At 36.4% G+C, this 15,384-nt stretch overlaps 1 protein-coding gene across 1 annotated transcript in view; it reads right to left on the reverse strand.

Annotated features, from left to right (window-relative positions):
• LOC108716396 (transmembrane protein 132B) overlaps nucleotides 1-15,384 on the reverse strand; it is a 313,047-nt gene that overhangs the window by 177,452 nt on the left and 120,211 nt on the right. Inside the window, exon 3 of the mRNA XM_018262490.2 lies at nucleotides 9,999-10,145. Within this exon, the coding sequence (XP_018117979.1) occupies nucleotides 9,999-10,145 (147 nt within the window). The remainder of the gene's footprint in view (nucleotides 1-9,998; nucleotides 10,146-15,384) is intronic.

A 15,384-nucleotide genomic window follows, 5' to 3' on the forward strand; every position in this document is an offset into this window, starting at 1 on the left:
GATAACAGGTAGATGAGGGTATCATACGTGCGTTGAAACTGGGGGGTGAGGCCCAGATGGGAAGTGGGAGCCCCTTTAAGTCAAATTATACTAATTAGGATACCAGGAAAGCACCATGGGCATATATGTTTGTACCTGAGCCCTACTTCAGCAATAATTTATTTAACAGTGTCATTGGAAACAGTAGGTAAAGGCTTTGCACTGACATAAGGAAACAGTGTAAAGTAGAGGAATGTCAAATTAAGTGATGAGGGCAAGATAGAGAATAATGAGTTGGGTAGAGAGGACAATGGATATACTGTAGTGAGAGCTGGGTAGACAGGAAATTGAAAGAGTAGGTGCAGAAGTAAGAAAAGAAGTAACATAGAAGACAGAGACAAATCGGAATATTTAGATGTGTGCTAAGGCCTGTATCAAGCATACATGGCCAAGTTTGCAAAAAAAAAAGTCAGCTGTAGAGCCTGAAAAAGCATTGTTTTATTTCCTTTGTCAGAGGCAGCACATGGAGTATGTTGGTAACTCTCTTCCCGTTGGCAATAATAGGAATCTGTTAAATTTGCATTTTCTCCCATTTAACTTGTTTGTATAAAGTCCAAAATGAATCATAATTAAAAATGTAGGTTTGCAAAAGATTGTCTCAGTATTACGGTGAAATCTAATATGGTTTAATACGATATCAGGTTCTGCAATAACTGTTTAGAATATGTATATCTGTACATACTTATGCTGGCATGGATTTTAATTTAGCTGAATTCACATCAGAAAAAAGTAAATGCGAATAAAGTACTTAAGAATTTCAAAGGCATTGGTTTAGTGAGGCAACAAGATTTAAATAGAGAACACTCATGCAGAGAGACTTGTAAGCGGCTGTATCTGTACTAAGGGATTAAATAAAGTCAGAGTAACAAACCATTCCATGTTAAACCAACTGTAGACATATGCAGAGAAGGATTTAACTTTGTGCTTTAGAGTAATGCTTACAGGTCTGTCTGAAAGGGGAAGAATGTAACTGGGCAGCCTAGTGGAACATCTTAGTTTCAGATATACACTAATGGGAAACACTACTAAATATGCAAAAAAATAGTGTAGCAGTCAAGGAAATACATGTTCTAGGCATCCATACTCTTAGAGGACTTTTGGTCTGGAGTTAATCTTTAGGAGTGGGTGATGTTGGCATTCCTGTTAAAAAGCTTACAAGGCAGATGTTAGTCAAAGCTGATCAACCAAAGAAAAATAACACATGCAGAAAGCATCCACTCCCTAGATAAAGTAGTTTACAGAAATTAAACAGTTTTGGTGGTAAAATTGCATCTGATCCAAAAAGATATTAATAAGGAAGACATTTTTTTTCAGAAGATGAAACTATGCAGATGAGTCAAAGAAGTGGAAAAAGACTAGAGGGGAGGGATGGTTTATTTCATAGGGCTCAATTATGATCCAAAGGCTCATTACTAGATGCATACTATCTGGAAAGCATTATGCCAGTTGGGCCTTTAAATGAACGGTGCAAAAAAACAACAATTTAAAGGAACAGTAACACCAAAAAATGAAAGTGTTTTAAAGGATGACAGTATAATGTACTGTTACTCTGCATTGATAAAACTGATGTGTTTGCTTCAGAAACACAACTATTGTTTATATAAACAAGCTGCTGTGCAGCCATGGGGGCAGCCATTTATGCACTCTATATTATTATTATATTGTTATTAACATCTATTTATATAGCGCCAGCATATTTTGCAGCGCTGTAGATTGTATACTACAGAACTTATCTGTTATCTTCTGTATATCCTGTGCCTTTTCTCCTTTTTCATCTTTGAATGGCTGCCCCCATGGCTACACGCAGCTTGTTTATATAAACTATAATAATGTTCATGAAGCAAACACACCAGTTGCACCAGAACAGTGCATTATGGGGCAGATTTATCAAGGGTCGGATATAGAGTGCTTGGCAGTTTCTAAAAACTCCCATAAACTCCCATGAACTCGAAATTCTAATTAAAAACGACCAATCAAAATTTATCAAAAAAAAAAATCGAATTTTTCAAACTCGGTTGAATGGAATTAACTCGCAAACTCGAATTGAATTTGAATTGAATTCAAATCGAGTTTTTTCCTCGAAAAAAACTTGATTTTCAGTAAGGCTGCAAACAATTCAAATTTGATCCCAGGACATCTTTGAATTTTTTAAAAACTCGCATCGAATTTTAACTATTCCCTAGTCAAAATTCCACAAAAAAAACCTTGAAAATTCGAATTTCAGAATTCTAAATTTAAATTCAAATTTTCACTTTGACCCTCGATAAATCTGCCCCTATATGTTCAATACCTTGAAACACTTTAATTTTTTGGTGTTACTGTTCCTTTAAGGAAGAACTAAACCCTAAAAATTAATAGACCTAAAAATTACATATTTTATAAACTTATTGTACAGCCTAAAGTTTCAGCTTGTCAATAGCAGCAATGTTCCAGAAATTCAAACTTGTCACAGGGGGTCACCATCTTGGAAAGTGTCTGTGACACTCACATGCGCAGCTGTTGAGAAGCTAAGCTTAGGGGTCGTCACAAATTATCAAGCAGCTGATGCTATGAGGTAGAATATTGAATGCTGATGCTAGTTGCACTGGTTTCTGTGCTGTCATGTAGTAATTATCTGTATTACTTTAAACTGTGACATTTCTATTCTATGTATGCTGTATATTTTGAGTCGTCCCTAAACTCAGTAAGTGACAGCAGCACAGAGCATGTGCATTGAAACAGCAGAAAAGAAGATGGGGAGCTACTGGGGCATCTTTGGAGGCACAGATCTCTGCTAAAGGGTACATAAACCCAAAACATATTCTACAACATTTCTAGCCTACATCTTTAGTTTAACTTCCTTGTCCTTTAAAAGACTAGATGCTATTTAGGGATGGGACCTGTTATCCAGAATGCTCAGAACCTGCAGTTTTCCGGATAACAGATCTTTCTGCAGTTTGGATTTCCATACCTTAAGTCTACTAGAAAATCATGTAAACATAAAATAAACCAAATAGGCTTGTTTTGCTTCCAATAAGGATTAATGATATCTTAGTATGGATCAACTACTATTTTATTACAGATAAAAAGGTAATCATTTTTTAAAATTTGGATTATTTGGATAAAATGGAATCTATGGGAGATGGCCTTCCCATAATTTGGAGCTTTCTGGATAACATGTTTCCTGATAATGGATCCCATAACTATATCAGATATCATAACGAATGTCATCAAGAATATTCTTGCATGGGAGACTAAAAAATCATAAGGCTCTATAGGGCAACATTAAAATAGTTTACTTATAAATACAACATAGCACTGTAAAATATGCAAAAGCTAGAAATATACAATTTTAATAGCATAAATGTTTTTTGGACGATTGGTTGTAAGGTTTTTTAAGGGATACTTTGCGGAGTTGAGACGCAAAGTCCTAATCCAGCCTTCTTGGTTTCCAATAATATCCATTTGTTTTTATGAGAGTAGTAAGGGCCTCTATCTGGGAAATATAGGTTAGTTATTGCTTACAGTACAGAGACGGGTTTAATCCACAATGTTCTTTTCATGATACAGTACTGCCATCCTTGTACCAATTATCATGTTAGGTTTGTTGTGACATCATTTTTCCCAAGTGGGGGCAGACCAAAAATGTCTGGAACTTACTAATAAGTTGTTTGGGTTTATATATATATATATATATATATATATATATATATATATATATATATATATATATATATATATATATATATATATATATATATATATAAAACTTTACTTTTAAAGAGCTACATGAGTATGCAGCACTGTTTAAGAAAAGGCAAGAAAAGCATTATAAATAATACTTGTAATTGTTTTCTCGTTTAAAAAATATGAGCAGCTTTTAAACTGGTAATATTATGCAATAGAAAAAAGGGCCACTTGCTGTTCATTTTGGCTACATTTGTTTAAGACTTTTGACGACTTGTGAAACGTCTTAAGACGCTGCTCTGCTAAGAAATGACTAGAGAAAAGCCAGATGACACTACTCTGCTAACTAACTTCATTTTCAACATCATAAAACATGATTTTTTGTGATTTACTTATGGTTATGTTTACACTTAATTGGTTGAGTAAGAATAATAAAATGATATTCAGCTTTTTTATTTTGCTTCTGTATTTACCTAATTATGTGTTTTATTCTATGTTTGATCACACAGTTGAAATTTAGGATGAAGCCTTCATATTTAATAAAGCAGGTGTATAAAAGAATAGTAATAGAATGTTCGGCGTTGGACAATATATTTTTTATAAGCATTGTGCATTAGAGGAAGTTCTGGTCACATTAGCCTACAACATGCCTGTGCTATGATGACAGCTACATCTGATACCAGCAAGTATCAAACTTCATTATTTCTTACTGTATATGGGCCAGGTGTCAGATTTGAATCCTGTTATAAATTCATATGTGCTCCCTCCTGTTTCCAGAGCTGCCCTAGTGCCTTGTACACGTGCTAATAAGAGACACTGGCAGATTGTATTATCTAGTTGGACCAAATGATATCCAAGGGACCTCCAACTCATTCCCAAGGAACCCATATATGCCAAAACAGTCTTTAGAGCTGTCTTTAGGGGGATGCAAATAGAAATGGTTGCTCAAGGCCCAACACATCATTAAGTAGCTGAAGGGCCAAAGCCCAGAGATTGATACTTTCCACCTGTGTGCTTGCTGCAATAAAATTAAGCAAGCCTGCAACTGATGAAACATGTTAATAACTGTAATTAACAAAGTTAAACAAAGTTTCATTGCAAATTGGTATTTAAATAAATGATGAATACAGTCCAATGGGGTGCTTGGCATTCAATAGTAATAGAAGTGGTGAGAGAAGAACCTGGAAGATCTTTCCATATTTTAGACATTCTGGCCCATATTTTGTGTCTTCCCCTGTCTCCCAGTCCACTTAAAGGAGAATTCAACCCTAAAGTTAAAAAATCCCTACCCCTTACCCTACATAGACCCCCCTCCCTCCTTCCCCCCCTCCCTCCTCCCCCCCCCAGCCTTAGTGTTACCCCGGACAAATGCCCCTAACGTTTTACTTACCCCTCTGTGCAGATTCAGGCATCGGAGTTCATGGGCACCATCTTCTTCTCTATGGAAATCTTTGGAATGAGACCGGTGTGGCGCCGCATGTGCAATTTTCTGTTTGGTGACAACTGCGCACGCGCCAAAACTCACGAAAATTTCTAAAGCGCCGGTCTCGGGAAGGGGGGTCTATGTAGGGTATGGGGGTAGGGTTTTTTTAAATTTAGGGTTAAATTCTCCTTTCAGCAAATAACAAACCAACAGTAGGACTTGATTTCTGAGGTATGGCAATTCGTTTCACTGAAATCGCTGTATTTTCTAAGCTTATAAAGCTCTGACATTTCACTGACCACCAGAAATCATTATTGCCAATGGAAAGAGGCCCCAAACTTGGGGTCGAGTCTGATGTTTTAATTTAAGAGAGATTTAAAGAGAATGCTTATTTGCTCACATAGATACAACTAAAAACTCACCTTCAAAAACCCATAGGGTGAGATTTTGGACAAACAGTAATTTATTATCCTAATTAATGGAACTATAGCTGAATGCCTGATATGACAATATTTTCCTATATCTGTTACCTCATAATGAGCTAAGAGGGGCCCTGATGAAATGTGGGAACTCCAAGGGTGGCTAAATTAAAAATTCTGACAAACAGTGCTCTATGCGACTTCCAGTGGTCACTAAAGGCTTAGGTTGTAAGCTCAGAAGCCAATGGTCTTGGCAATGGCACTACTACATCTCTTAGAATTTTAAAAGATAGCTGTAAGTATTGCTTCATCAGCTATCCGCCTTGTGTATGTAAAACTAAACTACTAAATGCAACCAGTTAAGAGTAACACCCCACCATTAACAGACTATTCACAGCTCCGTACCTATCTGTTAAATGATATTAGAAAACATAACTCTAGTTAATTAACACTTTGATTCATTTCTTTGTGCAATACATTTTTTAATACTTTCAGATTAATTAAATTATGCTAATTGTATTGGTTGAAGAAACTCAGCTGGATTGCCAAATCTCACAGTTTGACAAATATATTTTAAACTGCAAGCGCACAAGTAATATTGTGTATGAGTGAATTACATGCACTGTCATGTCAAGTGAATGGTTCTAGCCTATTCACTGGATCCAATCCAATATTTTCTTTAAAAAACGAAAGCATAAGAATTGATTCATTGAGGCCTGCATAAGACAATATTCTCTCTCTGCTCACTAGCATGAGGTTATGTCTTTGACTAATTACATCTCCTAACGTGAAAAAAATAATCTGTATATTACCATATACTGGAGAAGTCTGGTGTAAGGAGACAGGCAGGCTCCTCTAGCGTCGAGAATATTTTCTGCATTCACAGACAGGCCTAACACTACCCAGCGTTCTGTCTCTTGATCATTACATAACGGACAGCACATCATTTTATCCCTCACACAGCTCTTTGTTTCTCAGGTATGAATAAAACACAGCATTTGCAAGGCCAAATGAAATGAAGCAGAAATCAGTATAAAAAAATGTTTTTTTTCGAGCAGCAACATTCTGTAGGAAGCATAACTATAATAATTATTGTATGTGCAAATTCAGATCAAGTCATTTACAGCATGTGAGATGTGATTTAGCAGGATATAGACAGTCCTATATGCCATGAGGTTAATGTAATGTACAAAGTGAACACAAAATGCATATCTGTTACTCAACATTTGTATCGCAATTATAAAACCTGTGTCTGATATGGGCAAATATATTTTACCAAAAATCACAGCTTTTAGTACAACTGCACAGGGCCCTGTTATTATCAGCTGCCAAAGTATAGATGTGGAAGGAAAAAGATCCAGCTGGCAGAGACTAGGCACTAAATCTCTAGGCAAGGACATGTTTAAAGACAACTTTTCAAGAATGACAACAATGTATTTTTTGGAAAGGCACAGGGGCATTTCAGGCCCTACGATGCCCAGAGATGGCCATGTCGATGCCATCCCCCTTGCCCTCCTGCTTAAATTTTTTATGTCGGAGCAGATAGAGGGAAGAACATCGCTAGTGCAAAGAGCACAATGTCACTCTTCACTTGCACAATCTTCACTCTTTAACCTACCAGGAGTATCTTTTCTGGTAACTTGCGGGCTGCTGCCGCCTGAGGAGAGTCTCTCAACTCACCTCATTAGTGCAGCACCCATGGATAGGCAAGTGGACAGCAGAGAAAGGGAAGTAAGAAACAGGATCATGAGGATGATTAAGAGTTAAAATGTGATCTGCTATAGTAGATAAAACATCATTTCTCCCTATTCAGACTATATGATCATATTTTAAATGTACATAATGGTAATGACAAATATATTTCCTTCGAAGGTGTAGAACATGTAAAATTAGGAAAAAGGAAGGGAGATATAGAAAAGTTATTGAATAATAGAGAAGTGCGGTGGAAGTTTCCTTTAGAAACAGAGAAACTTGTAGAACTTAATAAAGATTGGGAAATAAAATATTGTATAGAGTAGGAGAGGTATAGAATATAAGAAGGTATAGTTGAGTGAGATTAAACAACATGGAAATGGAATTATGTGTTATAGAAATATTATGCATTTTTGAGAAATCTCAAGACCTGCCTAAATAATAAGTAGGTACATGTGTTTTTCCATTACTACATTTTTTTTAAAAAATGGACATTGGTTTGGGCAATCTCTCTCTCTTAAAAGCCGCAAGCCAGTGGTGGGGGAGGATCTAACCCTCAGACTAAAGCTGGCCATAAACACAAAGATCCAATTGCTTGAATCATCGAATGATCGACGTCCCCATCTCCCAACCTGCCAATAACCTTCAGTTAAGAAAGAACAGATGAGCTGATGTTAGAACATGACAAGTTACCGGCCGCTCCATCTCCCTGCTGACGGCTTCTCATCTGACTGGCACCGGGGAGACTTCCTCCGCGTACCGGGACACGTGTCTTCTACCGGATGCCTAGTGATATTCACCATTTTTTATTTGGCTGCAGGTAGGGTCGGAAGGAACAATAGGCGACGGGGAGAGATGGGGGACCCCACGTGGATGCAAGTGCGGCGCCCCCTAGAGACTTGCACCTATTCCAGCCCTTGTCTCATTCACTGCACTTCAACTACAGCTCTCCGCTTCCGCCAGCAGTCTCCCACTGAAAATAGTCAGATCGACAATACACGTAGAGATATATCGGCAGCCGACAGAAATGTTCAAACCTGTCCAATCGGCATGGAACGACAGATGTCGGGACACTCCACACATGATCTAAAAATTGTACGAATTCATACGATTGGATCTTTGCGTCTATGGCCAGCTTAAAACCAAGGTTCGGGAGATATTTAGTTCAATTAATGCTACTATGAGAGGTACTGTACAAGACCTTTTATACTAAAAACTCCTGTCTTTGTGAACACATGCACTTGCATATATACTGAATTACTTAGACAGGGGACCAGGGAATGTGCACTGATTAATTGGCCAAGTCAGTAGCACCTCCATTATACTTTAATACATTTTTACTTAGCCTTAGGAGTGCTCCCACAACCCCCCTTTTGTATTTTAAATAATAAAGTAGGTACATGTGTTTCAACAAGCTTTATAGGTATGGTTTAGTATTGCTTTTATATTTTTAATAGTAAAATAAAATGTATAAGATAGAGTTTAAGGGTAATATACCTTTAAGGAATCCCTTTAAGTTATCCCTTTAAGGATGTGCTTGAGGGTAGGGGTACCTATAAAGTTGCAAATGGTGTCATACTCTGAGGAAGTGCCTAGAAATGCATGAAATGCGTCAGTAGTTGTTAATTACAATGCTGACAGATTTTGATGTATTTATATAAATAAAACAAAAGAAGATTTTAATAAGATCTTGGAGAGAATGTGTCATAATGGAGGTCTTTTTTTGTAAGAATATTCTTTTAATCTTGTCTGTCTTTGAGTTTCTTCCTGTGTGTACCCACCTACATTGATTTATATCTGCTTCCTTTAGCTGTGGCTTGGCACCAGGACATCACTGGTTTACTGGTGTGACAGTTTTGTCCGTATATATATATATTTCTTATTTCATATAGGGGACATTATTCTTTTTGTGTCACCCTTACTTCAGAGTAAGTCAGTATCCTTTCAATTACAATCATACCAGACAAGGATAAGATCAGTGGTGCCCAAAAGGTTGATCGGGATCTACCAGTAGACCTTTAGCTGGTGATCAGTAGATCTTAAGATACTTGTCAACAAACAGCTTGTTTAAATCACCCTCTTGTTTCATGCTTTTCATTTAGATATTTTTGATGCTTCTGTTACATAAGAAATACTGTAGATCTTTAAATATAACAATGTACAAAATGATTTTCTCATAAATCAATATTTAAGTAATATTTTCCATGGAACAGAATGCTAATGCTTTTATGCATGTAGATCATAATGGGACATCACTAAGGCTGGAACTAGACGGTGTGCGTCCTTCCGATCCGACGCAATGAGAGGAAGTGCAGGCGAAATGTGCGGAATGTCTTGTGAGATGCAATCAGTTTGTAGATGCAACATCTGTATTTCTTACATTAGATTCGGCACATCCAATGAGACGCCTGCGCTTCCCTCATTGCGTCAGATCGGAAGGACGCGCACTGTCTAGTTCCAGCTTTAAAGTAGACCTTGCATTAGTAAAGTGTGGGCACTTCTGGATTAGATGTATTACATCTAGTGCAATCAGAATTAGGAAGCACAGTTACAAATAGAGTATGTTAGAAGGGCTAAGGACTATTACTTGGAAATACAAAACTGTAAATAAGTTTTGAAGTCCTATAGACAGAATTAATGCTTGACTAGCAGCAGTTCAGGAAATGCTTTATTGATTTAAGAAAAGCATTTAAGTATAAGCGATTTAACTGGTGTATCAACCAAGAAGTTGACAGGGTAGAGTTACAAGAATGTCCTACCTGCTCTGGATCACAGGACTGTGCTGCACACAGACAAGAGTGGCAGTTGTGTATTTATCTCCATTTTCCATCTGTCTCTGCACCTTCCACTGTTCAGGATCAGTCACTCTTACAGACAGGACTTTAGCACCATGTGCTGTCTTAACCCTGAAGAACAAAAGCAAATAATTATGACAATGTTGCAAAGTCAGTAAACTAAGTGACATTTTGGGGGTTATTTACTAAACTCCGAATGACGAAAATCTGTGTTTTTTTTGTATAAAATCAAAATTTAAAAAAACACAATTTTTTCAGAATTGGTTATACCTCAAGGATGGAAAAAGTCTGATAATTCACAATTTGAAAATGAGAGTTTTCGCCATACATTTTTTTTCCGGAAACTTCGAATTTGAATTTTCAATTCGACCCTTAATAAATCTGCCCCTCACTGTAAAATGTGTTGACTTAAAGAAGAGCTAAAGTTCAACAAGGATAGGCTAAAAATGTGAACCTTATGTTTTCGACTTCTGTACCATTCCAATAGATGTATTGTTTAAAGTCTAAGAGAAAAAATAAGAGACAAACTAACCCTTGTTGTAGAAATTCCATCACCTTCCATTGTTTTCCTTTTTTTATGTATTTTTATTCCAGTAAAAATGAATATTCTCACTCTCTTTGTTTTTAAATGTCTAACCCATTTTGGAAATGTTTATCAAATAAGTTATTTACATTTGGGATAATTATTAATCTGAGTGTTATATATTCAACCTTTATTTTTCCAAGTTGCCTTGCTCTTTGCTCCACGCTTCTGCTAATACTGGCGTCTACATTTCTCTGCTTCTTCAGTTCTCCATCTTTCCCCCGTCGCCACCCTCATGCCTTGGCAGGAGACTGCAGAGTCTATTTAGCATATTTATAGGCATGCCTGTGTTGACAGCTTACATTTCCATAATACATTTAAATGAGGATGACTGTTTGGATTTTGTTATCTTGCTGCAGTCACCCATGATCTGTCTTAAAATAGCAGTGCCACTACCTTATCAGTTTGGTTAAGTTACAAAGTTTTCCGGTGAAAGCAGTATCTTACATGCTTAAAGGATACCTTAAAGCATACTTGTATCACACTTTACTGGTCATATTAGCAGGAAGTATGCTAGTGTATTAATATCAATGAAAAAGGCATAAAGATTAAAAAGATGAATTTTCAGAGGTCTTAATTATTGCCATCTAGCTTCTCTTAAACCTAGTTACTGTTGCACTAGCATGTTCAGTAAGGAATAATTTGTCATTGTAAAGCCTAATTATTGATGCACTAGCATGTTCAGTAAGCAACATTTATCATCCCAGAGCTAATGCTAAAGTGAATGTTAGTTCAAAAACTTAGCATTTATCATGATGATCTGTCAATGTTTTTTATTGTAGAGGATATGATTTGCTTTAATAATTTTCCATTTGACTTTATCGATGTCCTGCAGTAAGGAAAGTCACAGTTCTATCATAATGCCTAGTTTGACCACCACTGTCCAGCAATTCGACACTGCTGCTTGTGAAGGCAAGTGGCGACAGGTAATTTAAAGGGTAAGGAGTTTGAAGAAAAGAGCTGGAGATGCAATATGATAGCTGGTGGACTGTAGTTTTGGTATGTAATTATTTCATATGTTTATTTTTGAAAAGTCAGTAAAAAAAATCACAGAGAAGTAATGTGAAAATTTCATTTGCTAAGTTTAAAAACTAAAATGCAGCTCTGTAATCATAGATTCCTCGCCTGTTCCCAAGGCAAAAATTAAGCCACCATGAAATGTCCTTGCTGACAGATAAAAAAAGAAGCAGTCAGGGTTTCTAGACATATTTACCAGTCTATGAAACTAAATTCAAATATGCCAAAACAAACAACTCCCTGTACAAATACATTTAATCTCCTATTTGCATCACATAACTAATAAACGTGTGCATGCCCAGCACTCATCAAATGTTTTCTTCATTTATTATAAATATTTTAAAGAAAAGATACAGGGATCAGAAAGCTGCTTTGGGCTAAACAAACATGAATTTAAAAACTGTTTCTTAGCCTTTAACCACTTGAGAGCCATGATATATGTAGCACTTCCCCTGTGGCCCTCAGTTCTTCAGTTAAGCACTTATCACTGTGCACAGATGGTTGGGTGCCAGAGGCTCTTAAAAAGCAGAAATGTTATCCCTGTAGTAGTTGAGTAGAAATGTGCTGCTCTGCACTCTCACATGTTATAAACCCTTTACTTATAAAATACAGAATAACAATACAGAGGTTATAAGGTTTTGCTAGAGATTCTGCATGACCATCTATACTGTCCCCTGGAAAAACCACCACTGGCATTTCCAATCTGCCCAGCCAGAATGATCAACTGGCAGATAGGTAGTTAATTAAAAAAAAAAAAAAAAAGGTTGAACTCGATGGACATGTGTCTTTTTTCAACCTTACTTACTATGTTACTATGTATATACATGCCCCTTTTAGCATTCATACATATACAAATTTCTGGTGGATCTGTCCTCGGGAATGTACATTACGTAAGATACTGTAGATGTCAAGCATCTATCATTTTCATGCAAACAATGGCTAGATCAAAGGAACGGAGTACCATCATTTTTATGGTTAATGACACGTACTTATTAACCACTGTGATCTTCACAACTTTATATTCAAGACTTTTTCCTGAATGCCATACTGAGTAACTTTATAGTTTGTACTAAAATCAATTCCACATGAACAGCCAGCATTAATGTTATATTTTTCATTTGGGTTAAACAAAAAAAAACCAACAACTTTAAATGACAACCAGTTCATATATATATATATACACATCTCTAGAGACCTACCGATATAGCAAGGTATTCGACAACCTCAATGCCCTCACTGTAAAGAACTATTTGAACTGTTTCAACTTCAGTTCTTTGTTCTTTTTTATGGGAATAGTGTATAATGTTCTAAGCATGTTCCCTCACAAATGGTTTTTGTCTAGCGAAAACAACCCCAACATTGATTGTCTTTCCACAAAGTTTAATTGTTTCATATAACATTTTGGCAAATTGGCAATTTCACAGGAATCCTTGAAAATAAAGTATTTGGGAGCTCTTTTTGGTACCCAGGTGGACACCATCAGGTACCATGATTTATTTACTTTTACATCTTTCCGTCTCATTTAAACTTCCTCTTAAGTCAACCAGCCATCACTGGTTAATGTATTAGAATTGGGCCTAATAAAAAGAAAATTATAATAAAAAATAAAATAAATAAATAAAGAAAAATTAACTTAGTTGTGTATAACAGTTCAGAATCTCTTTTCTCCCTACTTTCATCAACCAATTTACCTTCCAGTGACACTATGGCTCCCACACTTTTTCATAATTTACATATTTAAAAATATTATGTGGTTTATGTTACTCCTCACTGTAATGCCCATTTCATTCTCTGTTTTAGCTTGTCTGGTTAGCTTTTATGCATGCTTTACTGGCCTTTGTACCTAATTAAAATGTCAGCTGTCCCAGTTAACTTGAGTGCATCAAATGCCAACCTTTCTATTAAACCATAACTCTTTACTTTTTTTCTGTAATAAAACAGTACATTTGATCCCAACTAAAAATATAGTTAAGAAAAAAATATTAAGTCCTTATTGGTATCAAAACAATCCTATTGAGGTTATTTAATGCTGAAAAGATTGTTAGCAGACTTAAGGTATGAAGATACAGGAAACCTCATGTCCCAAGCATTCTGGATAACAGGTCCATTATTTAATAGTAAGTGTAAAATGTCAGTTTTCTAAAAGAAAAAGAAAGTTCATGGTTCCAAATGTTCCAAATGTTGTAGGCTTTTGGAGTCTCTGAACATTTAGGGGCAGATTTACATAGGGTCGAATATCGAGGGTTAATTAACCCTCGATATTCGAGTGCCGAATGTGAATCCTTCGACTTCGAATATCGAAGTCGAAGGATTTATCGCTATTCCTACGATCGAATGATCGAAGGAATAATCCTTCGATCGAACGATTAAATCCTTCGAATCGAACGATTCGAAGGATTTTAATCCATCGATCGAAGCATATTGTTAGGAAGCCTATGGGGACCTTCCCCATAGGCTAACATTGGCCTCGGTAGGTTTTAGGTGGCGAACTAGGGGGTCGAAGTATTTTTTAAAGAGACTATCGAAAGGTCGAATAGTCGAACGATTTTTAGTTGTAATCGTTCGATTCGAAGTCGAAGGTCGAAGTAGCCTATTTAATGGTCGAAGAAGCCATATTCGACCATTTGAAATTCAAAGTATTTTTTCTTCTATTCCTTCACTTGAGCTAAGTAAATGGGCCCCTAAGTTCTACCTCTGTGTACTAGGGGTATAATACCTCCACCTTACACACACACACTCTCAGACACTTAAACACCATTGTTTTCCAATACATAGACAGACAGGATCCACAATGCTTTTGGCATTGAGCTATTGATCAAAGCACACCTGGTAATGATCTTCAAATAGAGAGGTTATAAAACAGATTTTTGAATAGGAAATGGTTTTGGCTGGTGCCTTTCAGCACCTAAAGGCAGCATAGTTTTACAAACAAAAAGAAGGACCATTATCACAGATGAAAAGCTATTTTAACTTAATAGCTTCTCCAATGCATTTCCTTTCTGTGAAACAGACATGAAAAAAAAAACTGACAAGAAAACAAGCTCTATAAACCCAACAGATAACATTTGCTCTTCACATTCAAGATGCCTCTCTGGCACTAACTGAAAAAAATATGCCCATTATTTGATAGAAGCAAAGAGGTGAATGCAGGTTAGATGAATAATAGTCATTTAGCTTTTAATCTCATTTACTGCATTTATGTTTATATTATCTGGGCATAAAAACACATTGATACATATTCCAGCAGATTCCCCAAACACAAACAAATATATTCTGGTTACATTGGGAAATGCTGCAGCCTCATCTGCTCACATTCTCTCTCTACAACAGGTAGTTGCAGGAGAGTCTGCCAAATGTATCGAGCTTTTCCCAAAGCAGATGGAGAAATGTGGCATTCAGAAGGTTTGCTGCATATTAAGCATACTGTAATGCCACAATAAGATAGTGGGGAGGGGTTTGGTGCCAGTAACAAGCTAACAATATCAAACAGAATAGCCTGTTAGATCTGCAAACTGTTTTACCAATGCCAAAGCAGATGCCCTTTACCTATATTAATGCTAATGTATCAGTATATGGCTGACCTGTATTGTGTTGTTACACTATCAAAAAAGTCAAATTAGATTAAGAAAATGCAATAATATATAATATTTAGATTAACAGAAAATTGAATCTTTGTTTCAAAAATCCAATGCAAAAATGCTAGGTGCACTACTGTATTTACATGACTTGTGCTGACCTTTATGCCAAAAG

Source organism: Xenopus laevis, chromosome 1L, assembly GCF_017654675.1.
Source record: "Xenopus laevis strain J_2021 chromosome 1L, Xenopus_laevis_v10.1, whole genome shotgun sequence".
NCBI lineage: Eukaryota > Metazoa > Chordata > Amphibia > Anura > Pipidae > Xenopus > Xenopus laevis.